The sequence below is a fragment of the Nansenia antarctica genome (assembly GCF_963989245.1).
Source record: "Nansenia antarctica genome assembly, chromosome: 3".
Classification (NCBI taxonomy): Eukaryota; Metazoa; Chordata; class Actinopteri; order Argentiniformes; family Microstomatidae; genus Nansenia; species Nansenia antarctica.
This window is the reverse complement of record NC_137688.1, coordinates 39,294,317-39,320,136: the sequence shown is the minus strand read 5'-3', so window position 1 is coordinate 39,320,136 and position 25,820 is coordinate 39,294,317. Positions and strand designations below refer to the sequence as shown.

The 25,820-nt window shown below is 41.2% G+C and overlaps 5 protein-coding genes across 5 annotated transcripts; 4 read left to right on the top strand and 1 right to left on the bottom strand.

Moving 5' to 3' along the window:
- Positions 1–435: 435 nt before the first annotated feature.
- jam3a (junctional adhesion molecule 3a) lies at positions 436–5,161 on the top strand (the record flags this gene model as incomplete). The annotated part of the gene is made up of 9 exons (XM_080527253.1): positions 436–484; positions 2,702–2,770; positions 2,879–2,992; positions 3,174–3,326; positions 3,601–3,803; positions 4,123–4,222; positions 4,609–4,738; positions 4,863–4,914; positions 5,126–5,161. The coding sequence occupies 9 exons, from the start codon at positions 436–438 to the stop codon at positions 5,159–5,161; spliced, it is 906 nt and encodes a 301-aa protein (XP_080383379.1).
- A 1,205-nt stretch (positions 5,162–6,366) lies between these two features.
- On the top strand, positions 6,367–12,154 carry vps26b (VPS26, retromer complex component B). Its single transcript, XM_080525252.1, has 6 exons — positions 6,367–7,117; positions 7,332–7,488; positions 7,839–8,003; positions 8,403–8,578; positions 8,693–8,835; positions 10,957–12,154. Exons 1-6 carry the CDS (start codon positions 6,895–6,897, stop codon positions 11,092–11,094), a joined length of 1,002 nt encoding a protein of 333 aa, XP_080381378.1. The 5' UTR covers positions 6,367–6,894; the 3' UTR covers positions 11,095–12,154.
- Positions 12,155–12,407: 253 nt separating this feature from the next.
- On the bottom strand, positions 12,408–20,319 carry thyn1 (thymocyte nuclear protein 1). The gene is made up of 8 exons (XM_080526186.1): positions 20,079–20,319; positions 19,413–19,633; positions 19,027–19,095; positions 13,632–13,724; positions 13,321–13,416; positions 13,089–13,173; positions 12,673–12,738; positions 12,408–12,568 (listed from the first exon to the last, which is right to left on the bottom strand). The coding sequence occupies exons 1-8, from the start codon at positions 20,125–20,127 to the stop codon at positions 12,522–12,524; spliced, it is 726 nt and encodes a 241-aa protein (XP_080382312.1). The 5' UTR covers positions 20,128–20,319; the 3' UTR covers positions 12,408–12,521.
- On the top strand, positions 16,517–18,196 carry LOC308153124 (polyadenylate-binding protein 1A-like; the record flags this gene model as incomplete). Its single annotated transcript, XM_080526218.1, has 3 exons — positions 16,517–17,392; positions 17,518–17,946; positions 18,062–18,196. 3 exons carry the CDS (start codon positions 16,517–16,519, stop codon positions 18,194–18,196), a joined length of 1,440 nt encoding a protein of 479 aa, XP_080382344.1.
- Positions 20,320–20,609: 290 nt separating the features above from the next.
- Positions 20,610–25,364, top strand: acad8 (acyl-CoA dehydrogenase family, member 8). The gene is made up of 11 exons (XM_080526574.1): positions 20,610–20,730; positions 21,551–21,651; positions 21,781–21,950; positions 22,710–22,819; positions 22,949–23,025; positions 23,135–23,272; positions 23,462–23,597; positions 24,010–24,107; positions 24,209–24,361; positions 24,558–24,660; positions 24,824–25,364. The coding sequence occupies exons 1-11, from the start codon at positions 20,616–20,618 to the stop codon at positions 24,877–24,879; spliced, it is 1,257 nt and encodes a 418-aa protein (XP_080382700.1). The 5' UTR covers positions 20,610–20,615; the 3' UTR covers positions 24,880–25,364.
- The last annotated feature ends 456 nt before the right edge of the window (positions 25,365–25,820 follow it).

Sequence of the window (25,820 nt, the reverse complement as noted above, 5' to 3'; positions counted from 1 at the left end):
AGGCTACTTCTGTCCACTTCACTTTTTCAATCTAATTTGTTTGTAGGCCTACTATGGGAAAGACAGTGACATATTATGCCTATATTATATGGGTGAAATTAATGTCATGTTATGTCATGTCAACAGAAATCGAATTTGCTTTGGTTTTGTACTCCTTTGTGGGGAGTAAAAGGTAATGGTGAGAGACGGGGGGATTATTTGGAAGAATAACTTCACACATTCACATTCTGAGATTTTTTTTGGCGCATAGAGAAGTGTAATGGCATTTCCGGTTCAGCAATACCGCTCTTCCGCCCTGATGTCCTTGTAGCTATGGAAACTCGTCAATGGCAACATCCACCAGCAGCCGTGCAGCCCATCCTCCGAGGTGCTGAGTCTGGGACAGCTCGGTGGCTGTACGTGTGACAGTGTTACCGATCAATCACAGGCGGCAAGATGGCGAGAGCAACACTGACGGCATTCTTCATCATTTATTCGACAATCTGTAAGTTATTTTCTTTGCGTGTTGAAATAACTTCCCGCTTCGTGTTCTGTATCACAATTAATTAAACCGCACCGATGCTGGCCAATGTTGCATTGTTATGGAAACCATCGTGCCGTCGAGACAGGATTGCTGCTAGCCATACGAGTGAACATCCTGACTGAGATTGACCGTTTTATTCCCGCAAACTGAAATATCATATGTTTAGTTGACATGTGATATGCATTGCTGACATTATTATGAGGCCAGCGATGGACAGACTGGAGTCCACATTGTAACCTATTAATGTTTGCTATTCTGATGGTAGGCTATTCTGAGAGCTGGCTCCCTTGCTATGATGACACTGTTGCTATTTCATGCACACACACACACACACACACACACACAGTCGGTGTCATGTGAATTGGGTATCTCAATACCTAATGTTGCCTTGTATTTGAACAAAGACAATAGCTAAGTACTTAGTATGCTTTTCCTTCACTGTAAGTTGTCCTTAACTTCAGGTTGAGTGACATTGTCCACTGACGGACAAATGTCTATTTTACAACAGTACTGCTTAGACTGCTATAATTAGAAAGAAATACAGTAAACAGGTAGTCTGTGTTTCTAATGTTAATTTCAGTTTTGTCCATGATACTCTCTGAATTTGGCAAGTTTCAATGTTCGCTAGCCATTTGACTGCTTTTACAGTGTGCTGGAATGTCTGGGAAAAGGGCTTTTTTTAGAAGCACAGGATCAACAGCTTGGGGGTGGGGGTAGTGGTCATGTTGTTTTCATATTTAGGCCTAGTGCATAAAGAGGATTACAGAACAGCTACTTTAGAGAACATTTGACTCATGACTGTGTCTATGCGTTATAACAACGGAGAGCTAAACAAGAGAGAGATTTAGTAATATTCACTAACATCTGCCCATGTGTATCTATTCACTGCTTAAGAGAGATAATAGTTGAGATTCCAAACCTAGTGTAAACATACTAGGCTACATAGCCTACTTTAGCCTACTTACTGAATAAAGCTATGTGGAATGCTTTGATGCATAAAGCACACAATAGCAATCTGCCATTGTCATTTTAATTGGACACTCTCCCACGGGCCTCAAACTGTCTGGGACAACAAAGCAAGGCACCTACAAACTACAATAGAAAGACAATGCATATGTAGTGTCTGTGAGTTTAATGGACCTATTAAATATTATAGTTAATGTAGCATACCATTGTCTACTCACAATGTAGCCCTACACTCTATGTCCAGTCTAAATTAATTGAGTAATGGTCAATTAGTGTTTTGTACGAGGCTAAATCCCTCTGTTTTACCACGTGAAGATTTGCTGGACTCCAAGAGCTCCTCGTGCCGTCACTGTTTGGTGTAAAAATAGCTCCTGATGTACAAGGGTGGGAAAGTCATTCGCAGTGACGGAAGCTGAGACCTGAGAGTCAAATCTCATCAGCGTCCACAGCTGTGCTAATATGACTGGGTGTTCCACTTTGGCAGGACAGGACCCATGTTTTCTTCACTCTCAGGATGAAGTTACCTTTAATAGCAGCATTCAACCCCCTCCTAAAATCTTACATGTCTTCTCACAGTCTCTGAGAGGGAAGAACTATCAAAATCTCTTCTGAAAAAAAATCAAAAACGCCTGGGGTTATTGGTGTAAGGCCTTTCCTCCCTATAAGGGAATTGTCTTTCATGTGCATCATGAATTGTTAAATACTCTAGGTTTTATGACAGCCACAGCAGAGTGCTATATGTCTGGATTAGGTTGCCTCTGAAGTGCAATACACTCTGATGAAATGTGCTCAAATACATTACAGTCTGATTTCACCCCTCATTAGCAAACCTCTGTATCACCCACAGAGGGGGAGAGAATGTTTTCATCATTAAGTGAGGGGTCCTTTTAGTACCACCTAATTATTTTTGTTTGAGAGTGTTTAGTAGAGTAAAGTAAGGAAAAGACACTAAGTAGTACTGAGGCTCCTCTGAGATCATCTCTCTAATTGCCCTGCATGCTTTTAATGGTGTCAGTATTTTGGAGAGACATGGGGAATGATTAATCAGATATGGTTACCCTCAGGCTCTGGCCCTCTTTTGTAACTATACTCATGACTCTAATACTGTACTCTTTGTTTATCAGGCAGTGTACCCAAATGGCATAGTCCTCCTGGGATGGAAAGCTTCTCAGTGTTAGTCAGCATTTTTCACTTGTTTGTTGTCTTTCACAGGCTACATTCCAGCCCTTGGGGTAATCCTTCGAACTACAGAGAAGAAAGTGTGGGCAAATGAATTTGAACGTAAGTTGGCTGACTCACTCAGGGTGAATTTTCTGCTATTGTTGCCTGTCTGCCATGCTCCTCTGTTGTCTCTGCCAATGTTATGACATCACTCTGTTCTCTTTCCAGCTATCGAACTGACGTGTTTGATAGAGTCCATCTCGACAAACAACCCCAGGATTGAATGGAAGAAAATCAAAAACAATATCGCCAGCTATGTGTACTTTCAAAATCAGATTGCAGGTAAATACACAGTGGTATGGTGCTGGAGATAATGAATATGAGGTTGAAATTTGTGATTTTAAGTGACCTTTAAGTGACTGACATAAGAAATCAAATGCTGAATGCAATTCTGATTCAGAATGAAAGTGAAAATGTTCTCTGCATGTGAATGAGAGCTTGGAGTGTGTGTATTTTTGTCTAGGGGACTTGGAGCACAGAGCACAGCTCAGAGAGCCAGCTAACCTACTAATCCTGAATACCAGTCGGTCAGACACTGCAGAGTACCGCTGTGAGGTCGCTGCCATTGATGATCAGAAGCACTTTGACGAGATTCTTATCAGTCTTGCTGTCAGAGGTAAGCTCATGTTTTCATATATGAAAAGAGAAGAGCATACACACCATACTCAACACTATGACTGTTTTTGGCATAATGTAAAATGAATAAATATTTTAAAAATAAATATACAAAATTATTATTGTTTTCCTATTGCACAGTGTGCTCCATCCAACCCTGTATCTTTAACTATCTGCAACTTTTTAAACCTATGCAGTTACGGCTGATATTTGGTCAATTAAGGACTGAGCGAGAAGGCATCCAGAGTTTTTCCTGTATTTCTTTGTCTGTGCAGTGAAGCCGGTAGTGCCGCGGTGCAGCGTCCCTGTAGCGGTTACCGTGGGGACGTCGCCTGAGCTACGCTGCCTGGAGAACGAGGGCTTCCCTGCCTCCCAGTACCGCTGGTTCAGAGACAACGAGGAACTTCCTCAGGACCCCAAGAGCAGCCCCAAGTTCATCAACTCCTCCTACACTGTCAATGCTGACACAGGAGGACTGGTGAGGAATACATGAGATGGGTGGGGGGGTTGTAGGGAATGTAAACCTAAGGAAGGAAATACACTTTACCATTTGCACACTCCCCAAGCCAAACTGAGCTGAGCCAAGCCATGCTGTACTACACTCGCTGGGTTACGCATTCACCACAGTTGCTCTAACAGTACTGGTGAGGGCAATATTTAAAAGAAAATACCTAAGACAAAGACAGCACAGAACGGTTTTGGTGTCTTAGAGACTTTATTCGTCCTCTCACTTTGCTTGTTGTTTGTGTACATGAGAAGTCAGTGAGTCTGGTTGATTTGGTTGTATTTCTCTGCAGAAATTCCGGAGGGTGAGGAAGGAGGATGCAGGGGAATACTACTGCCAGGCAAAGAATGAAGCCGGACATGCACAGTGTCTTTCTCAGCAGATGGAAGTCTGTGAGTGTTGCCAAACAGACAACCAATATTCTGACCGTGACTACATATTGTGTTCAATTTGGCAGTCTGTCACCCCGGTGTCTCACTGCACATGCCATTGTATGTCCGGTGAGCAGATGTCGGTTAAAATAGTATTCAAAATCATGTTAAATACTAAGCCCACTTGCCATTCCAGGCATGCTCAAGTGAACAAAACATTCCAAACACAGTTTCGACCCAGGTCTGCTAGTGAGTCACATGGATCCAGTGTGAATAATTCATAACGCTTGAAAAAACCCTGTGTCATTGACATTCCAAAGTTATTACTTTAAGTTATTTAAACACGTGTGGATGTTAAACATGTCACCCAAAGAGAACTCAGTATGTGACCCTGCGTGTATTTTCAGATGATGTCGACATTGTGGGGATTTTCCTGAGGGTGCTAGGAGCGGTGGCTGCACTGATCTGTGTGACGGTGGCTTTTTACTATGCCCACAAACATGGCTGCTTCACCAGCAAGGACCAAACAGGAAACAAGTGAGCTATGGCTTTGGAAAGCTCAATGTATCAGTATGACATGCCATAATGCTGTTGTGTTGTGGCTTCCTTTACTATTATGCAGAAATTAATTAATTAATGTGTTGGTTTTTTTGTCTTTCAGCTACAAATTTCCTGCACAGGATGATGGCGTTGACTATGCTGATGCAGATGAGGTGAACAAAATTGGCTATTTTTGAAGAGACCATTTTCATTCGTTTTTGAAAAATATTTTTTTTCACTTAGATTGCTAAATTGTTTAGTCATCACTTGTCAAACAGCTTTAAGATGCAATATTCAATCATAGCTTTAATATCAGAACAAATATTAAACCAAAATGTGTATCAAAAAAGTGTATATAAACTGCAATGTTGATATTTCCATCAGGGTCACTTCCGCCACAAATCCTCATTTATCATTTGACATCTGAGAATGAAGAAGGATCATACGAAAGGAGACACTGAAGTCAAAAGCGCAACAAGTCCTAGAAGGGAGCTTCGAGATGTGAGAAATTGTAGCATTGCGCATTATTCTATGCGCATCAACAATTAACCTACAAGCTTGCCAAAGTTGCCATGAAAACATCAGTCATTATTTCACTATTGCTCTGATTGGCAATTATAATTTCTCATCCCGATTAGTGGGATTTAACTTATGTTTTAGCACAAATTTTTTTCAGTCTACCGTTATTACAAAAACAGTACAATTTCAAAGCTGTGACATGTGTGACAACCCACATTTCCATCGTAACTGATGCTGGAACATTCCCCCATACTGTTTTTGGACAAAGTATTTTTTACTCCCTAAATTTTCTACAGTATGTCAAACCTGTAACATAGTATTTAACTGCAGGCTGTACTGGTTTATGTTCATATGGGGTAAGGTTGTATCAATGTTTTGTATATACTGTATGTACTGTATAAAAAGCTGATACCGTTTGTAATGGCACAATCAAGCAGTCATTATTGCGCTGAATAAAGCCAACTAACTTAATTCTCTGAATATATTATCAGAGAATAATAATACAGTACTATATCCCATTTATGCTGCAACTCAAGATGTATTTCAAATTAGATCAAATATGATTTTTCAGAGTGCCGTTTCTGTGTATAAGTGACCTTCTGTGCTTACTAATTATTCATATTAAGTATTAATATTGGACATATTGTCCAGTTTTGACTCAGTATTAAATGTCCATTACAGGAATATTTGTTTCATGTTTTTCTCTACACGAACACAGTATACATTATCCTAGTAAAAGCTATAGGCACTGTAACTATCTTTATTAGAAACAATGTCAACACTTTATTTTATTTGTTCTTCCAGTAGCAGTCATACGTTTTTCCATTGGTATAACTTGTAAAATACTACTCAGGAACTGTTGTGAAATATGTTCATTATTCATTCGTTATTGTTCTAGTTATGATGATAACTATTATGCTTATGGTCATGTTGTCAATAAAGACATTAGTAACTGTGCTTGGTATTCTTGAGACTTTTACTTCGTAAACACTCAAAAGATGTGTACTTTTATTTTGAAAAAAAGGTAATGGAAAAAAATAAGAAGAATCCCGGAAGTGGAACTAAAGCGGAAACGATCGTTTGACAACATTATGCTGGTTCAGGAAAGATACAATTTAACCATTTAACACGGTTTACATTTTATAGGAAACAATCGAGACGCAATACCACACATTGGTGTCGATGAATGAGCGGATACGTGTTTTAATTCGTGGGGAACACAACGATCTTTGTTGTTAATGGCTAGTATCACATTACCATGCGCATTCTGACAGAGCACATAGCAGCCTGTATTATAGCTACTTTATCGATAGAAATACGAAGACGTGGTAATGTCGATAATTCAACTGAAATTGAGAAGAAGTAAAGGTAAAAAATAGCGCTATTTGCATATTGCCTAGACCTCCCAATTGTGCATTGCGCAGACTCGAGCGGAATTGCTACTGGTCGGTGAATATTCTATTAACAAACAAGTTGTTTGTGTAATGTGGACTTTCTGCCGATTCTAATGAAAGCATAAAACAGGGAACGAAAAGTGTAACCTACATTGCTCTAAAAAGGAACTGTTGAAATAGAAAAGAACTGCTCGAAATAATAACATTTTCAGATCCAGCACAGCACAACACATAATAAGTATGAGTTTCTTTAGTTTTGGCCAAAGTGCAGAAATTGATGTAGTTCTGAATGATGCTGAGACGAGAAAGAAGGCTGAACACAAGACTGAAGATGGAAAGAAGGACAAATACTTTCTCTTCTATGACGGGGAGACTGTGAGTGGAAAGGTCAGCGTTACACTCAAGAATCCTGGAAAAAGACTTGAACACCAAGGGATCAAAATCGAATTTGTTGGACAGATTGGTCAGTATTTTGCGTCTGTTTTGTATAATGTATTAAAAGCAGTGATTCCAAGAAAATGCTATGACTGAATTCATGCAGGATCTTTCTTTGAAAATATAATCAAATAATATTCTAATAATATAATACATTGAGCTCAATATCCTGTTGAGATGTTTACACACACACACACACACACACACACATGTTTTGATGTATCAATGTCTATTCTTCACAGAGCTGTACTATGACAGAGGAAACCATCATGAGTTTGTCTCCCTGGTGAAAGACCTTGCCAGGCCAGGTGAAATCACTCAGTCGCAGACCTTTGACTTTGAGTTCACTCATGTGGAGAAGCCCTATGAGTCTTACACAGGCCAGAATGTCAAGTTAAGGTAAGGGATCAGCTTGAACATTCACTTTGCTTTACAGCCAAGGAATCACTCTTTAACCAGAGGTTACCTTTGACCTGTTTGTCATGTGATTACACTATGCTCTGCAGGAAACAGGTTTTGTGTCTACTCGTGAGGTAGTTACCATAGCAGAGATGTTTCTGTGTTTAATGTTACATGTATACAGTATGTAAACACAGACACTTACAAATGGTAACATACAATTAAAAAAAACACATGCTCTTGCATTACTCATAGGAGGAGAACAAAGGGAACATATTGTTTAATGTCATAATTATTCTTAGTTTAAAGTCGATTTGCTCACTGTCACTGTCTGCTGGTTGTATTTGCAGGTATTTTCTGCGGGCTACAGTCAGCAGGAGGCTGAATGATCTCAGTAAAGAAATGGATATCGTGGTGCACACACTTAGTACATACCCAGAACTCAACTCATCTATAAAAATGGAAGTTGGAATTGAGGATTGTCTGCACATTGAATTTGAGTACAACAAATCCAAGTAAGACTGAGAGATGCATTTCTATGGTACCCTCTGTCACCTCAGATGCTTTTCACTCAATAGAGTGAGAATTCTGCCTTTTTGCCACCACTCTATCTGGGGCTTTACACACTACAGGGCTGACCCAAACCATGCTAGTTCAGATATTTTCCTTTCACATTTCTCCAGCACTTTTTCCAGCTATGATGGTATGGTTCACCAGGCCAGCTCAGTACAGCTTGGTTCGGCTTTGTACTAGTGTATATAAGGTATTCGTCACAAGGACATGCAAACACCATTGTGATAGATGAGCCATATTTAAGAACGTTTTCTTTAATTATGAATCATCTCTTCACATATTTTATTATCTGAGTTATTGTGACCTAGTACCTCTGTGATGACGATCTCTCTTCCTATTAGGTACCACCTGAAAGACGTCATAGTGGGTAAGATCTACTTCCTTCTGGTGAGGATTAAGATAAAGCACATGGAGATTGACATCATCAAACGGGAGACAACAGGCACCGGCCCGAGTGTGTACCATGAAAACGACACCATCGCCAAATATGAGATCATGGATGGGGCACCGGTCAGAGGTAATACATGGTGGATTTATATTCAAAGTACTGTCAGTGGTTTTCTGCATGATCACCAACAAAACATTGGAGCAAATACAAATCAGTCTGACTTTGGTGTGTTTAATGTTCTAGGAGAATCTATTCCTATCCGGTTGTTTCTGGCTGGCTATGAGATGACCCCCACCATGCGAGACATCAACAAGAAGTTCTCTGTGCGCTACTACCTGAACCTTGTGTTGATTGATGAGGAGGAGAGGCGCTATTTCAAACAGCAGGTACTGTACAGGGTGTTCTAATTTACAGTTTTGAGTTGTCTCAGATAGGGCTGTCCCAAACGACTATTTTTCTAACGATTAATCTAGCGATTATTTTTTAGGTTAGTCGATTACTCTAACGACTAATTTAACGGTTCGTCTAACGATTATTTTTTTACTGTTCGATTAATGTAGCACTTAATTTTCCCCCAATAAATGTCAAAAACGTCTCTTATTAACATTTCAGTATTTTATTCAATTATTCTTGTACAAATATATATTAGGCTTCTGCACTGCAGGGCAATATTCCACAAAAAAAATATCCTCTCTTTCTTACAGTCCAACATAAAATATAATATTATAAAATATAAAAGTTCTCACATTCATAACATTCTCCCCCTCTCTCTGCTCTCCCCCCCCTCCTCTCTCCCCCCGCCTGCCTCCTGGTTATTATTATTATTATTATAGGTCAGTGTTTCTCAAAGTGTGGGGCGGGCGCGTCGCGAGAGACAGTTAGGAGGTCAACAAGTTACAGTATCTTAGCTGTTCATAATGATGGCATGTCTAACAGGGACACTGACAGGGAAAAGAAAAACGACAGAATCACAATACTTGAGAGTAGGGATGCACCGAATGATCGGCCAGGTTCAGAGGGATAAGCCTTAACCGCGCCATTGATGTACGACTGTGTCGGAGATCTCCGGTCGATAAAAGCTCGCATGATTATACTACTATCTAGTATACTAGTATACATACTATCGCATGTGCGGAGTCCATACTCACTCCACCCACTTTACAGCACTGTCGGAGTTCGGCCATTCCGTGTTCCGTGTGAATGTTCGCCAATGTGAGACGTTAATTTTTTATGCCGTGATCAAACAGTGCAAGCAACCCATGCTGTTCTGTAAATGAGATGAGCATTGAGTGATGACTGCCTACTGCCAAGTCATATCATTACAGCAAACATGCCGGCAGTTTGCTATCAGTTCTCTGCAGTGGCGGCTGGTGATAAACATGTTGGGTGGGGCACAGACAGGTTATGGGGGCATGATGCTCCACGGGGAAGAATATCAACTTTAACATCTGGATACAGTCGATTTTAGCATGAGAATATATATATAACTTAATTATTTTTATATATAACTTATTAAAGGGCAAACTGCAAACACAACAAAAATATAATGCACAACTGACAAATCAACTGGAATAGTCTTTGTTAGCAGAGTAGACCTAATGTTAACAGAATGGACTTATACCCTTTGTCTATCTGTGCAGCGGTAAGGTGAATAATTCTAGCAGTACTGTCCAGACAGTTGTCTTGTTTAGCCATTCAACTACAATGCAATTGTGATAATAAATGTGTTCTTTGTTACTTCTTTAATTAAATTAAAGTGTACCTTTCTATTATCATACAATATTTCCGTGAACATGTAAACTCTATAATCATACAGTTGTCTTTCTATTAGTTGTCTCTGTCATACTGAACTGTTTGTTATCATCCTGAACTATCTCTGTTGCTCACCTCACCTCAGTTCTGTCTCTATTGCTCTCCTCTCCTGTTGTCTGTCTCTCTGTTGCTCTCCTCTCCTGTTGTCTGTCTCTCTGTTGCTCTCCTCTCCTCTGTCCGAATATCGGTTGTTAAGTCGCGACGTGTTTCCGGGTCCAAAGTTGGCTGAGGCGCTGTCTTCGAAATGCCGCAATAATAATAATAATAAATTATATTTATATAGCGCTTTTCCGAGGCTCAAATACCCTGACAATATGGGGAAAACGGGAAAGTGCTGTGTCCCTTGTTGTATGAATAGATCCGAGTCTAAAAAACGATTAAACTGTCATTCTACCACTGTAGTACACTGGTATTCTGGTGCGGAGAATTTCTGGTTTGGACTCGGAAATTGCAAAACGTCACGTTTGACGTCAGACTTAACAACCGGATATTCAGGGCTCTCAAGTCTCACGCCTTTTTTTATTTTTTACTACCCCTAGTGGTAGTGGCCCTAGGCTGCAGCATAAATACACTTGTGTTAGGTGTGTGGGAAACTTAGGTTTGATTCCCTATGGTTACACTTATAACTCTGTATCTATCTGTCTTTTTTTTTATCTCTATATCAGTGAGCTTATGACCATTTGCTGTTATTCCAGGAAATCACACTGTGGAGGAAAGGGGATGTGTTGAGGAAGAGCATGTCCCATCAGGCCACCATCGGTGCCCAGAGGTTTGAGGGCTCGGCCAGTTCCGAGAGTGCTCTGGAGCAGGCAGCGAGGGACGAAAGCGGCTAAAGCTTCCTCTGTCCATTCTCCTCACAGAAGACTGGCAGCATCTGCGAAAGGGAAGAGTAGTGGAGGCATTTGTCAGCTCACATTATCACTGCTAAAGTAGCTGTCTGTTTATTACGGCTGCTGAATAAAGGGATAAAGGGAGGATGAAGGGAGACTGGAGATATACACATGAACAGTGAATGAGAAGCCTGCACAAGGCTTTACAGTTGGCTTGAAATTCTGCTGCAGGTCAACACACACAACTCCAACAACAGTTAAGGCAGCCATTTGTTTAGACCTCCCCTGTGTGACGCTTAATAGAGAATATATTACCCTGTTGTCTGTCATCTTCAAATGATCAATTTTATTTTTTGTCACTAAATGCATTATTTCTAACTTTAGCATTATATAAGAATGAATTCTAACTCGGTATCTAACACTGTATGGCCAGAGTTGGTATTAGAAACAGCAATGCATTTCAACATTCCTTACCCAATCAAATGCATTCCTGACCATTTTGATATGGTCATGAAATCTGAAATTATAACTTTGCACTGATGTTTCCCTTGCTTCACTACACATTCCCCATAGTCTTTGTGTGTACACATTGCATAATGAAATCAATGGAAAGATTCTATTGCATTGAACATGTTTCGGCTTGTGTCTTTGTTGAGTGAAAGAGCTGGATTGAAGTATTATCCCATGAGTTTTAAAGTCCTGTAAATAAGAGCATCTATTGAATCTTTCATCCTTCTATGTCCTTTTAAACTCTACTACATTGATTAGCATAGACAGTGCCACAAAACGGACATTACAGTCAACTTACCTCAGCATTTCATAGTGTTGGTAGTGGCAGGGGTTTTAAGTGCTTGGTCAGTATGGAGTCTCCTGTAACTTTCACATTAGAGACTTGAAATGTTGTGCCTAAGTGTATCTAGAAAATTATATCCGGTTTTCTCTAACACATTGTTTTATTCTCCCTTTAAACTGAAATCCCTGTCTATTCTTGTGCTCTGCAAATTACTAATCGATATCCCCTGTCCCCTGAAATAAACTGATGCCAAATGCTCCTTGTTTTTGAAGATTAAGTAAACGATGTGATGAATAATATTATAATAAAGGATAATCATGCTGGAACAGTCTTCCATCCAAATGCTCAATAGGTAACACATTTTATACCAGTTCTCATGGCAAACTAAGTAAATGAAATCATGAAAACTCATTTAAATGTTTTGAATTGTGTACTAGTTAGAAAAATGGCATATGAAAAGTTACAGTATACAGGACAACCAAACCTTTTATCCAATAAGTGCAGACAATACCATTCAGTACAAGCATTGATTCAACAGACCTCATCATACAGTAAAATAATATATGTTACGGGTTAGCAGCTTAAATGTCATCCCACAGCCAAGAAGTCATCCTCGTGTCTCATAATGTCCAGATCATCAAATTGGGTCTTCATTCTCCAAACTCAGGACAAAGTCAAATTCCTCTGAGAGAGAGGGAAAAGGAAATTAATTTACGCTTACACAAAACCGTTGTTACTAACTAAAACCAATGAGATGAAGTGGTGATTTGCCCTGTGATGTCACTCACCGCCAGTGAGGGGCTGAACAGACAGCCTGGCCCTGGTGAAGAGAGCCATGTCTTTCAGAGGCCCACCTTTTATTAGATTAGATTCAACTTTATTGTCATTACAGAGTACAAGTACTAGACAACAAAATGCAGTTCAGCATCTAACCAGAAGTGCAAATAGTGAAATAAGAACATGATATTAAAAAGAAACTTGATATAGAAAAAAACATGACAATGATAGTGATAGGTAGTTAAGGCGTGTACGGTAGTTTAGAGGTATATACAGTTATGAGCTATGTACAGTTAAGGTAGCTTATGTACAGTATGTCATGTGCAGATGTATAAAAGAGGCTATATGAAAGAGGTGCAATGTGTGCAATATACAGTATGTGCAAAGATAGTATTGTAAACATCAGTAGTGCATAGAGAGTGATCACCTTTGGTCCTGTGTTGTTGGTGGTACTTCTTTAGTTCAGACAGAGGAAGGAAACGCCTCATCATCCTCTGAAACTGGACATCTACCTGATGGTCAGGAATTAAACATGATGGCAGAACACCACTAGAATCTCTTAATGAGGGTCTGAGAATAGGGATTTCCTTACGAATCTAGGACAAGTGTTTCACTGTTTGAGATGCAAGCCATTTATGTAAACATCACACCATTCTTACCATACTCCATTTGGGGCTTTCTGGTTTGCTGGACTTGTCGTAATGAACATCTTTGTTGTCGAACTGAGTGTGGTCTACATAAGCCTCCTTTACAATCTAGAAAAGACAAAGCAGATAGACACCATGCCTGAACAGACCTTGATTCAAATAGTATGTGGATTCAAGTTTAAGTTTGCCTTGAACAATGGAATGGTCCCAAAAGTGCCAACCCCACCCACCTGGAATTCCAGGCAGGCTCAAGCAAACACTACCTAAAATACATTTCGACCCAGGTCTGTATCTGAAACCCTTTTAGGAGCATAGAGGCTTACTTTCATAACTCCAGCTATGCCAGGCTCTTTGCAGTTGCTGTGGTAAAAGAATGCCTGTTCTCCTTCTTTCATGTCCCTCATGAAGTTTCGTGCCTGGAGATGTTGAGAGTAATTAAAAGACATATACATAGGCTACATGTATCATTTACATATTTCACTGTTGAGCCTGTAAGAATGACTGTCAATGAAAACCCTCTTCATTGTTTTCTTTCAACACAACCCTTCTAGCATATGACAAACAAACTCATCTTTGTAATGCGTGCATATGATTACATTTATTAATAGATATGTATGTATGTCACCAACTAGGGTTGGGTACCGAAAACCGGTACCTGTATGGTATCGGTTACTTTACATTCGGTACCTACCGAACCGAATTGCAACGGAGATTTCGGTTCCTCGTTTCGGTTCCTCTCTCGCCCCCTGGTGTCCAAAATGGACGTTACATGCAACAGTATTTTTCTGCTGAAATCATAACCAAGGTACCATAGAACTCCTAGCATCTGCTATTGTAACCATGTACTTTTAGTAACTTTGTCTCAATGATAATATAATAATAATAATAATAAATGGTATTTGTATAGCACACTTTAATAATATAATAATAATAATAATAGTAATACATTGTATTTGTATAGCACACTACTGGAAACTGTTCTCCGCTGCAATACTCCAATTTATCACTACTGGAAACTGTTCTCCGCTGCAATACTCCAATTTATCACTGGGTGGCGCTAACTGCACATTCCTTTCCGTTCTGGAAGGCACATTCCTTTCCGTCCTAGAAGGCACATTCCTTTCCGTCGCATATTCCTTTCCGTCCTGCTGCAAGGCTGCAGCTGGATACTACTGGTGACATCGCCTGTTAAAGTTCCACTCAGTTCACGTAATCGAGACTGAATCGCTCTCAACATGCGCGAGGCGACGCGCTTGCAAAACAGTTTTGTAATTGGTCAGAATTTAGCGGGAAATTTGGATTTAACAACGACACAATATTGGCAGGGGAACAACGGATTTACATGCTGGAAAAACATGCAGCTAAAATTCAGGGAACATTTGGACAATACGAGACACAAGGGAGCTGTGGTCGCATGCTCTTATTACAGGGCAATATGTGCAGTGCAAAAATAATCTAAAATCATCACGAACAGAACGGCGGAGGTACGGGTAAACAGGGCTCATGTCGATGTCATCAAAGGTAAACGTTGTTTTTCTCAGCTGATAATATGCATTATCTTGCTGTTGGTTGTTTACCTAATGCTCCATCTGACTGTCACACTGTGATTTGACTGACGCTGTTGTGTAAACAGTTAATGAGTAACGTTAGCCCGTTTTGTGCATGTACTCTCATGTAGGCCTACTTCGTATTGATGAGCTGATAATCTTTCAGTGTGTGTGTGTGTGTGTGTGTGTGTGTGTGTGTGTGTGTGTGTGTGTGTGTATATGTATGTGACTGTCAGTCACAAGTTTATATTCTACGAATGTTGTTCAGTGCTGTATGCGCGTTCCCGGTTCTGTGTGTACTCTTGTGCTGCGTCTGCAGGTCTTCAGCCAAGGAGACGACATCTGCCTCAAGGGCAACATCATCAAAGACCTCTGAGTCACTATGGACACCAACTATAGTCTCAATCACTATGGACACCAACTATAGTCTCCATCACTATGGACACCAACTATAGTCTCCATCACTATGGCGACCAGCATTCACCTTCCCCATGCAGACCAGCTACAGCCACTGTCACCATGTAAACTGTCAGCCTTTGTCAGTATGGAGCTTCAGCCTCCATCATGGAGACTATTAACACATCCCTTGTGGAGCAGCACTGACAGACTTTACCAAGCATCCGTTTACTGTAGTTATATCACTATTACAGTTTACTGTAGTTATATCAGTATTACACAGTTTACTGTAGTTATATCAGTATTACACAGCAGTGAGATGTAGTTATATCAGTATTACACAGCAGTGAGATGTAGTTATATCAGTATTACACAGTTTACTGTAGTTATATCAGTATTACACAGTTTACTGTAGTTAACTTATATCAGTATTACACAGTTTACTGTAGTTATATCAGTATTACACAGCAGTGAGATGGGACAGTTATGGTATTTTGGGCCCCAAAACAACGCTAACTTTGATATACTTGGGTATCCATAAACCATAATGAGGTTTACTGAAAAGAAAAAGTAAAACAGCTGGAAGCAATATCTGACTGTTTGTCAGTCTTACATCTGAAGCTCTCTGTCTACACAGTTATGTGCAAAGTGGAGGAAAGTTAAAGTTATTTAAACATTTGACAATGTGCTGAATTCAACTTAAGTTGAACAGTTGTTTAGAGAATGAACAAAGAAATATCTATTAGTTCAATAAATAGTTACATTGTTTCAAATGCTTCAACTTCTTTCAAAGTGTTCTATGAAATGATTTTTCAGAAGGCTCTGCCAACATGGATGGACCAGGACTGTAGCTCCCATTGAGACACACAGAGGACATGACCTTGGTGGTTTTGAGACATAAAACCAGTCCGATTGCTGTATAATAATAATAATAATAATAATAATAATAATAATAATAATAACTTTTTATTTGCATAGTGCTTTTCCTGCAAACGTTGCAGCTATGTGTAATATGGTCAACTCTCTCTCTCTGGGAAAGACATGCTTAAGGGCCTCTAAATGGACCCTGGCTATGGTCTGTGATGTAACAATGACTGAAGTTAGAATTCTTAACAATGTAGAACATGCGGCTGGGGTTCTAGAATCCATCTGCAGTACACATGCTGTTCATTTACCTGCAAGTCCTCTGTGAAGAGCTAGATAGATAGACAGTTATTTGTTTCACAAACTTTTCCAAACTTTTTCCAATCTTACAGTCAGCAGACATGAATCCTAGTGCGTCTATTCAATCGATGGCCTCCTTGTATGTAGGAGATCTCCACAGGGACACCACTGAGGGAATGCTGTATGAGAAATTCAGCCCTTCTGGTCCAATCATCTCTATAAGAGTGTGCAGGGATTTGATAACACGCCGATCTCTTGGGTATGCCTTTGTCAACTTTCACCAGCAAGCTGACGCAGAGCGTGCCCTGGACACCATGAACTTTGATGACGTCAATGGAAGACCTATGCGCATCATGTGGTCTCAGCGTGACCCTTCTCTGAGGAATAGTGGGGTCGGCAACATCTTCATCAAGAATTTAGTGGAGACTTTTGACAGCAAGCACCTCTACGACATGTTCTCTGAGTTTGGGGACATCCTTTCCTGCAAGGTAGAATCTGATGAGAATGGCTCTAAAGGCTTTGGCTTTGTGCAGTATAATACCCCGGAGGCCGCTGAGAGAGCTATTAAGAGACTCAATGGCATGTTATTGAGTGGCAGAAAAGTGTTTATTGGACACTTCAAATCTTGCGATGAACAAGAGGCTGAACTTGGATCCAGGGCTCGAGAGTTCACTAATATTTACATCAAAAACTTTGGAGAGGATATGGATGACCAACGCCTTAAGGAGAGGTTTGAAAGATTTGGACCAGCCCTGAGCGTCCGTGTCATGACTGATGGCGCTGGTAAATCCATGGGTTTTGGATTTGTCAACTTCGAAAGGCATGAGGATGCCAAGAGAGCCATCGATGAGATGAATGGCCAGGAGATAAATGGGAGATGGATCTACGTGGGCCGTGCCCTGAAGAGAGGAGAGCGCCAGACTGTGCTGAAGCGCCAGTTTGAGCAGATAAAGCAGGGCTGCAGGACCAGATACCAGGTGTGTGTTTATGAAAGAAATATACATATACTGTATAAGTAAAATAAGGTGATAGTCATGGTAAACATTGTTGATGTATTTGAGGGATGAAAAACATCTCACTAAACAGGGTTTCTCTCTACCAGGGTGTCAACCTGTATGTGAAGAACTTGCATGACTGCTTGGATGATGAGCAGCTGCACAAAGAGTTCTCCCACTTTGGAACGATCACCAGTGCAAAGGTGATGATGGAGGGTGGACGCAGCAAGGGATTTGGCTTTGTGTGCTTCTCCTCCCCTGAGGCGGCCACCAAGGCTGTGACTGAGATGAACGGCCGCATCGTGGCCACCAAGCCCCTGTATGTGATCCTGGCCCAGAGTAAGGAGGAGCGCCAGACTCACACAACCAACCAGCACATGCAGAGGATGGCCAGCGTCTGCACCGTTCCCAACCCAGACATCAACCTCTACCAGGTTGCTCCCCCACCTGGATTCTTCATGGCTGCCATTCCACAGGCCCAGCAGCCTGCTGTCCATGTCCAGGACCAGGAGCCTCTTCCTGCCTCCATTCTGGCTGTCGCTGCCCATGAGGACCAGAAGCAGATAATACGTGAGTCTGTGTGTTTATTTCTATGGATCCCCATTAGCTGTTACAGTTACTGTTACTGATATTTACTCTCCCTCCCTCCAGGTGAACGTCCCATCTCATCCATCCACAACATGCTACATGTCACTGTGCTGGAGGCTCAGTGGGCAGAGGAGGCTGCACAGAAATCTGGCCACATCCCATCTTGAGTTCCAAGCGGCTAAGATCCAGACTTTTTAAACCGACTTCACCGATAAAGCATATTTAAGCATTGAAAAGATATTGCAATATTAATAAATTATTTCATTACAAAATTAAATTGATTGACTCAGCTATGTCTAGAAAAGGGTAAGCTGGACCTCGATGATACAAGTTAAAGCCCTGGTTGGACCAGATAGACCAGGCCAAGACAAGGCCTCCTTGACCAGCAATGCACCTCCCAGCTCAGCATCGCTGTCTTTCTCTCTCCACACTAGGGTTGGGTACCGAAAACCGGTACCGGTATGGTACCGGTTACTTTACATTCGGTACCTACCGAACCGAATTGCAGCTGAGATTTCGGTTCCTCGTTTCGGTTCCTCTCTCGCCCCCTGGTGTCCGAAATGGACGTTACATGCAACAGTCAACCGCACGTGACATCGCCTGTTAAAGTTCCACTCAGTTCACGTAATCGAGACTGAATCGCCCTCAACAGGTCAGGAAATTTGGATTTAACAACGACACAATATTGGCAAGGGAAAATAATTGGAGTCGAATTTTTATAGACAACGGATTTACATGCTGGAAAAACATGCAGCTAAAATTCAGGGAACATTTGGACAATACGAGACACAAGGGAGCTGTGGTCGCATGCTCTAATTACAGGGCAATATGTGCGGTGCAAAAATAATCTAAAATCATCACGAACAGAACGGCGGAGGTACGGGTAAACAGGGCTCATGTCGATGTCATCAAAGGTAAACGTTGTTTTTCTCAGCTGATAATATGCATTACCTTAAAACCCAAACGGTACCCAACCCTACCATTCTTTCAGATGTTTGGCATTGATTTCCATTCAAGAATATCTCTACCTGGTAGTTCCGAACACCATCCCAGCATCCAGTTTGATTGGGAAGAGCCTTCAGATCCTCGATCCCAAACTGCAATATGAAGCAGGCACATTAGATTATATTATATTATATTAAACGTTATTGTCATTGCAGAGTATAAGTACTAGACAACAAAATGCAGGTTAGCATCTAAACAGAAGTGCAAATAATGATATAAAACATGATATGAAAAACATGACAATGATAGTGATAGGTACAGTATTGCACATACAGTAGTTTAGAGGTATATGAGCTATGTACAGTTAAAATGCAATAATGCATTATTTCCACCATTACTACTGAGCAACATTGACCCTAATCACACCAAAGGGCCCAGGTCTGGTTTCACCGTGTATTGATGATTATACCTTCACATCTATGCCATTCTCAAAGCGACTCTCGGGTTCTGACTTCATCAACCAGTGACAGTATTGTGGGCGACAAGCTGATTCTTCACCCTTGGTGTTCTCCTGCTTTGACGTTCCAGTAACCGATGCCGCCTTCCTTTTGCCTCGGACTGCCTGTGCAAGGTCCACAGGGTCGTCTTCATTATAGGCATCATCCTCCTTTTCTGTCTGTTCATCTTTGCCTGGGTTATAGAGAATGAATGAATGAATGAATGAATGAATGAATGGTCTTTATTGTCATTAATACAGTACAGGTACCATACAACGAAATTTGGGAGGGGGGGCTCCCCTGGTGCTAGGAAAAAAATACTAAAACAAGAAGGGAAAGAGCTGGTTTACATAAATAAAGGCTATGTACACTATCCACTATACTATACTATACAAATAAAACACTGTGCTGTACTCTATGCTATGCTATAAATATCCTAACATTTCCTATCTCTGAACCTTATGTACACGAGGGTTGTCATATTGCACATAGTATTATAGAGGGGACATTAGTATTAGAATTATAGAGGGGACATTAATAACATGTCCATATCTTCCAGGATCAGGAAAGAAGAAAAAAAAACACATTGAAGTATTTTTCACACTGCAAAGATCGAACTCTGCCTAGTACCTACTTACTTGACTTTACTGTCCTGGCGCTCCCACGGGTCCTCTTTTTTGGTGCCATGTCTGGTAATCTGAGAGGATCTGAGATGCGTTCTTCTTTTCTTCTTTTCGTGCACGCATGCCGTGCCACAACCAGAATGCAGTTACAGCAGCCTGTTACAATGAATGATCGTGTGAGGTCATTCAAATCCTCATTGAGAATACCGATAATTTACCTTACTGACTTGCACAGAACAATGTAATGTTGTCTATAATGAAAGGTCTGGATGTTGCACAGCCAAACTGCACGACGAAGAACTCCCGCGCCAGCAGACATCCTGTCATATGCATGTCATACAGGCACGTGATGCAAACAAACCAGACCAGATACAGTTTGGTTGTGTCACCATCAAATTAGTTTTCATTTTTGGATATTATTACTAGGATTTCGAAGACACACCCTTTAAAAGTTTGCCACAAAAAAATAAATTAAAAAATGCAAGTTATTCAACGTTATGTTAAAACTACAATTCCCATCAGCAGTTTGACATTATCATCAACGTAACCAACATGGCAGCCGTGGGAACGTTATCAAGAGTTACCAGACTGAGTTCATACATTTGCAGAAGTCGCCGTTTAATATTTAACAGCGTTCATAGACGAGGAATAGCGTCATGCGTTGACCGTGAGTTCCATGTTTGGGTCATGTTTGATGCGCACCTATGGATTTGACCACACTTGCCAGCTGAGCTAGCTAGCTAGCGTTATCCAACTGACATCATCATGGAATCTGTATGTTAGCTAGATAAACATCAATATATGATGATATGGTATGAATTGTGATAATCTCGTTCCCCACAGCTTGCTTTCTGATGCGTGCATTATGCATGTTCAACCTCGCATCGAAGAGAGAGCTTTTTGACCTCTGCGGCTAGTTAGTAGCCTAAACCACAACTGGTGTAGCCTGGTGAAATGATTATTCTAAAAGCATTGTCCTAGTTAGAATGCCATCTTATAACAACAATGCTTGCGATTTTGGAGAAATGAAGAATCACCATAACAGACTTCATTTGTATCTTCTGATTTGACTGTAGCTTGATTTCCATTGGTCAATCTCAGCTCCGATAGACCACTCAGAGTCAGAGTGTGTACTACGCCCCCTCTTTGCCCCACCTTTACCATTGATGTGCTGTGATAGTGAGATGTAATAATAAATGGGTGAAGTATTCATTCAGGAAGCTACAACTCTTTAGAGAGATGCAGTGAAGTTACAGTCTCTTAGTGAATACTTATGCCTTAAGCTTGTCTCGGGCTGTCAAATCAGCTCCTTTTCGATGAGTGCAAGATCATCACTGTCTGTGGAATACCTTCTCAATAGGATATCATCATAACATAGAGTACACTATGGTGTTTTGGCATTGAATATGATTGAAACCCTGGTTTGATAGCCTTGAGCTTTATGCAGTTTGTGCTCCGTGTGACTACTCATGGTTCTCTCCTTGCAGCTGCCCATGGACTCAGTGATGAACAGAAGGAGTTTCAGAAAGTGGCCTTCGACTTTGCAGCCAATGAAATGGCTCCACACATGGCGGAGTGGGACGAAAAGGTATGCCTGTGTGGAAGCAGATGAGACATTGTCAAAGTATGTCATGACCGCAACCATAGTGTGCTTATGTAACAGTCACAGACATCATAATCATTAGGTGGAAGATAACAATCGCTTTTCGTTATTCAGGAAATGTTCCCAGTGGAGACGATGCGCAAGGCTGCCCAGCTGGGATTCGGGGGTATCTACGTGCAGCCGGAGGTGGGTGGCTCTGGCCTCTCTCGTCTGGACACCTCGGTTATCTTTGAGGCCTTATCCACAGGCTGTGTCAGCACCACGGCCTACATCAGCATCCACAAGTAAGGCCTGCCTAATACTGTCAACCACCACCACCACCACCACCACCACATCCATCTGACCACTCTATTGTACCCTAGTTATGCAAAGCTGACAAAGCGGTACTAGGCTAGCCACAGTGCTGGCAAGGAAAATGTGTAACAGACGCGATCTGTCTGCCTGAGGCTGAATTCAATACCATGCTTGGACTGCACTTATATAGCGCCTTATTCCAAAGCGTTTTACAATGGCTTCTCATTCACCCATTCACACACACATTCACACACCAATGGCGGCGAGCTACCAGGCAAGGCGCCAGCCCGGTGCAATTTTGGGGTTCAGTGTCTTGCCCAAGGACACCTCGACATGTGGCCAGCCGGGGATTGAACCACCGAACTTGCGATCATTAAATGCCGGCTCTACTTCGGCGACTACAATCACAACGTATTCATGGCGCAGGGTTGTAAAACCATTAGCGACCAAACCCTAGGCATTGGTTGGATGTGAGCGACACTACTTCTATGTCTCAGGCCGGTGACGTCACGTCACTGCACGATGCTGACCACAGCCACCACTATACCAGCACTATACGGTTTGGGTCGGTCCTATAGTGTGTAATTCCCCATTGTGTAAGTTCCACAGATGGCATCACGTTCTTGCAATGAATAGTTAATGGAGGTTTGGATGTGATAGTTTATTTTGGATAGAGGCGTCTGCTAAATGTAAAATGTGTCGGTGTACAGATGTGATGTGTTCATTAATGAATGCTCATTCCTCTGCAGCATGTGTAACTGGATGATCGACACATTTGGTAATACTGAGCAAAGAGAGAAGTACTGCCCTGACCTCTGTACAATGGAAAGGTTTGGCTCCTATTGTCTCACTGAACCAGGTGAGTCTCCATTTGCACTCGCTAGTCTGTCTGTTTACTGTATGTTACACAAAATACCGTTCTGAACCTAAATTAAGTGTGTTTGTGAGGCAGAATGGTCACTAAATCTCTGTCTTTCTGTGTTCTCAGGCGCCGGCAGTGATGCTGCATCGTTACTCACAACTGCACAGTTGAAAGGAGACCATTATATCCTCAATGGCTCCAAGGTACTACTTTCTTCTGCCAGTTTGATTTCTTTTCTGTATTTGACCTGTTTAAAATAGATGATGGTAGAAAACGGAAAGTTCTTCTCTGATTATACGTCTCCTGCTCCAGGCCTTCATCAGTGGGGGTGGAGACACAGACTTGTACGTAATAATGTGTCGAACTGGAGGCAAAGGCGCAAAAGGGATCTCCTGTCTGGTGGTGGAGAAAGGGACTCCAGGACTCAGCTTTGGCAAGAAGGAGAGGAAGGTAATCCCAAACATCGATAACAATGTTAACTATTACTGCCTATGAACTGTAGTGCGTGAGACTGCTTACATACTGTCTAATTAATTTCTTCACATGAAGCAGTGTGCACTAAGGGGCATAGAGGTGTCGTAGTTGTGGCCGGAGGAGTACAGGGATTTTTCAACAGAGTTCTGGATTTTCTTCCTCTAGATGGGATGGAACTCTCAGCCAACCAGGGCAGTCATTTTGGAGGACTGTGCTGTTCCAGTGACCAATCGGCTGGGCCAGGAGGGACAGGGCTTCTCCATCGCCATGAAAGGCCTGAACGGTGGCAGGATCAATATTGGTGAGCACAGACATGTTGACATGATTGGTCATTTGCTGCTACTATATATTCTATCAGTGGATTTTCCATTATTGCGATTTATACGTTGTTTTGAAACAGAAGTAAGGCTCAGGCTGGCTACATGGATCGTTCACTCTTTGAAGTCTTACATTATCATTGACATATCTAGGGTGTTTTTGGTTCATCCAGACCATTGGTTCATCCATTTGGTAGTTATCTAGCAATGTACAGCATCTCTCAATTAGCATTTTTAGCAATGCGAATGGAAACTATAAAGAACAGCACACTGCTGCTGTAGGCTACATTGCTAGATAAGTGCCAATGGATTTTAAAACGATCTGGAGGAACCAACAACTCCCTAGGTAAGTAACAAAAAAACCAGAAAAAAACCGTTAGATTGTACTGTCTGCAGCTTCCTGTTCTCTCGGGGCGGCCCATGCATGTGTGCAGCTAGCCAGGGATCACCTGCTGGTACGCAAGCAATTTGGAGAGACCCTCTCCAACAACCAGGTAAGTCTGAAATTCGAGTGTGTCTAATACAAAATGTGATTCTGTGTTCCCTGACGCGTTACCACCGTGTGTTCGCCCCCCCCCCCCCCCCCATCCCGTAGTACTTACAGTTTAAGTTGGCTGAAATGGCCACCAAGCTGGTGGCATCTCGCCTGTTGGTACGCGAGGCTGCACTGGCACTCCAGGAAGGCAGGTCTGATGCTGTGTCCCTCTGCTCCATGGCCAAGCTCTTTGTCACTGACGAGTGCTTCAATGTGAGTCGACACGGGGTGTCTGTCTTGAATTTGTTTTGTATGAAAAAATTCTATGCAAAAGTGATTTAAAGGCACAATCTGGGATCTGTTCTGCTGTTCAGTGGTAATTTCACAATTTCATTGTTTTCTGGGAATGATGTCGTTTCTAGAACATTCCCCGTGGTGCTCATAAGGCGTCTCTTCCATCCCATAACAGATCTGCAACCAGGCACTTCAGATGCATGGTGGATACGGTTACCTCAAAGACTATGCTGTTCAGCAGTTTGTCCGTGATATTCGAGTACACCAGATACTGGAGGGTAAGTGTCTGAAATAACATCTCCAAATAAGCGTTATAAAACACCTGGTGCATTATAATCCAGATGGTTCTGCTGTATTTTGAATAGCAATAAAATTACATTATTATTCAATATTGTGGGATAAATGAGAAATGACTCTTGTTTGTGTCTTACTTGCTTTCAGGAACAAATGAGGTTATGCGGATGATTATTGCCAGAAATCTATTGTCAGAATCGTGATGAATGTTATTCCGTGACCTATCCTTTATAATTGGGATGGTGATGGTGAGTCGCCATTTAGTTTGTTTTGATCTTTACCTGTGGTTTGTTTGACTATTTTTTTCCTAAGTGACTTTATTAACCCTATTTTAAAGGGGGACAGACACTCCTGTTTTTGTGGTATTTAATCATGTTACATTAATATCATTGTAGAGGTTGTTTCTATATAATAAAAGCTGCTATATTAGGAATCATTTTACACTAGAGAGGTAACATCTCTTTCTTCCCTGATGGTTTGTTTGCCAATGATTATTTTACAAAGATCATAGCATTTATGGTTGTCCTGTAATTAAGAATACATAAAAACATCCATATCACATAATATTATTACTTTGTTGGGACTGATGTCTCACTCTGTTGGCAGTCTCATGTATGTGTATGGTGTCACTCAGTTTCACTCACATGCCTCTGTATTCAGTTGTCATGTACATTCTAAATAAAGCAGATTTACCATCGACTGCCTGAAAACATAATTTACTTATTTTGTCAGAGTGTGTATTGAGATTTGGACTGTCACTGATTAAAGCCCTCCCTCCTTCTCTTCTCTTCCTTCTCTTTTCTCTTCCTTTCTTCCCTCCCTCCTTCTCTTTTCTCTTTCTTTCTTCCCTCCTTCTCTCTCCCTCCTTCTCTTTTACACATTACACATGTTATAGAGTGCTTTATGAATGCACTATGCAACAATCATGAAACAACCAATGAGAACCATTTTTATTGAAAAAAATTTAGCCACCAACTTTCATTTTCCATTGTAATGAACAATATTCAAAACTTTTTAAGCCAACATTTTATAGATTAAATATACATTTCAACTATCTACTTGAGAACTTGAATGAATATACAGTATATTCATATGATCACTAATACATAAATGATAAAACCACTTTAATATTGGGTAATATTAT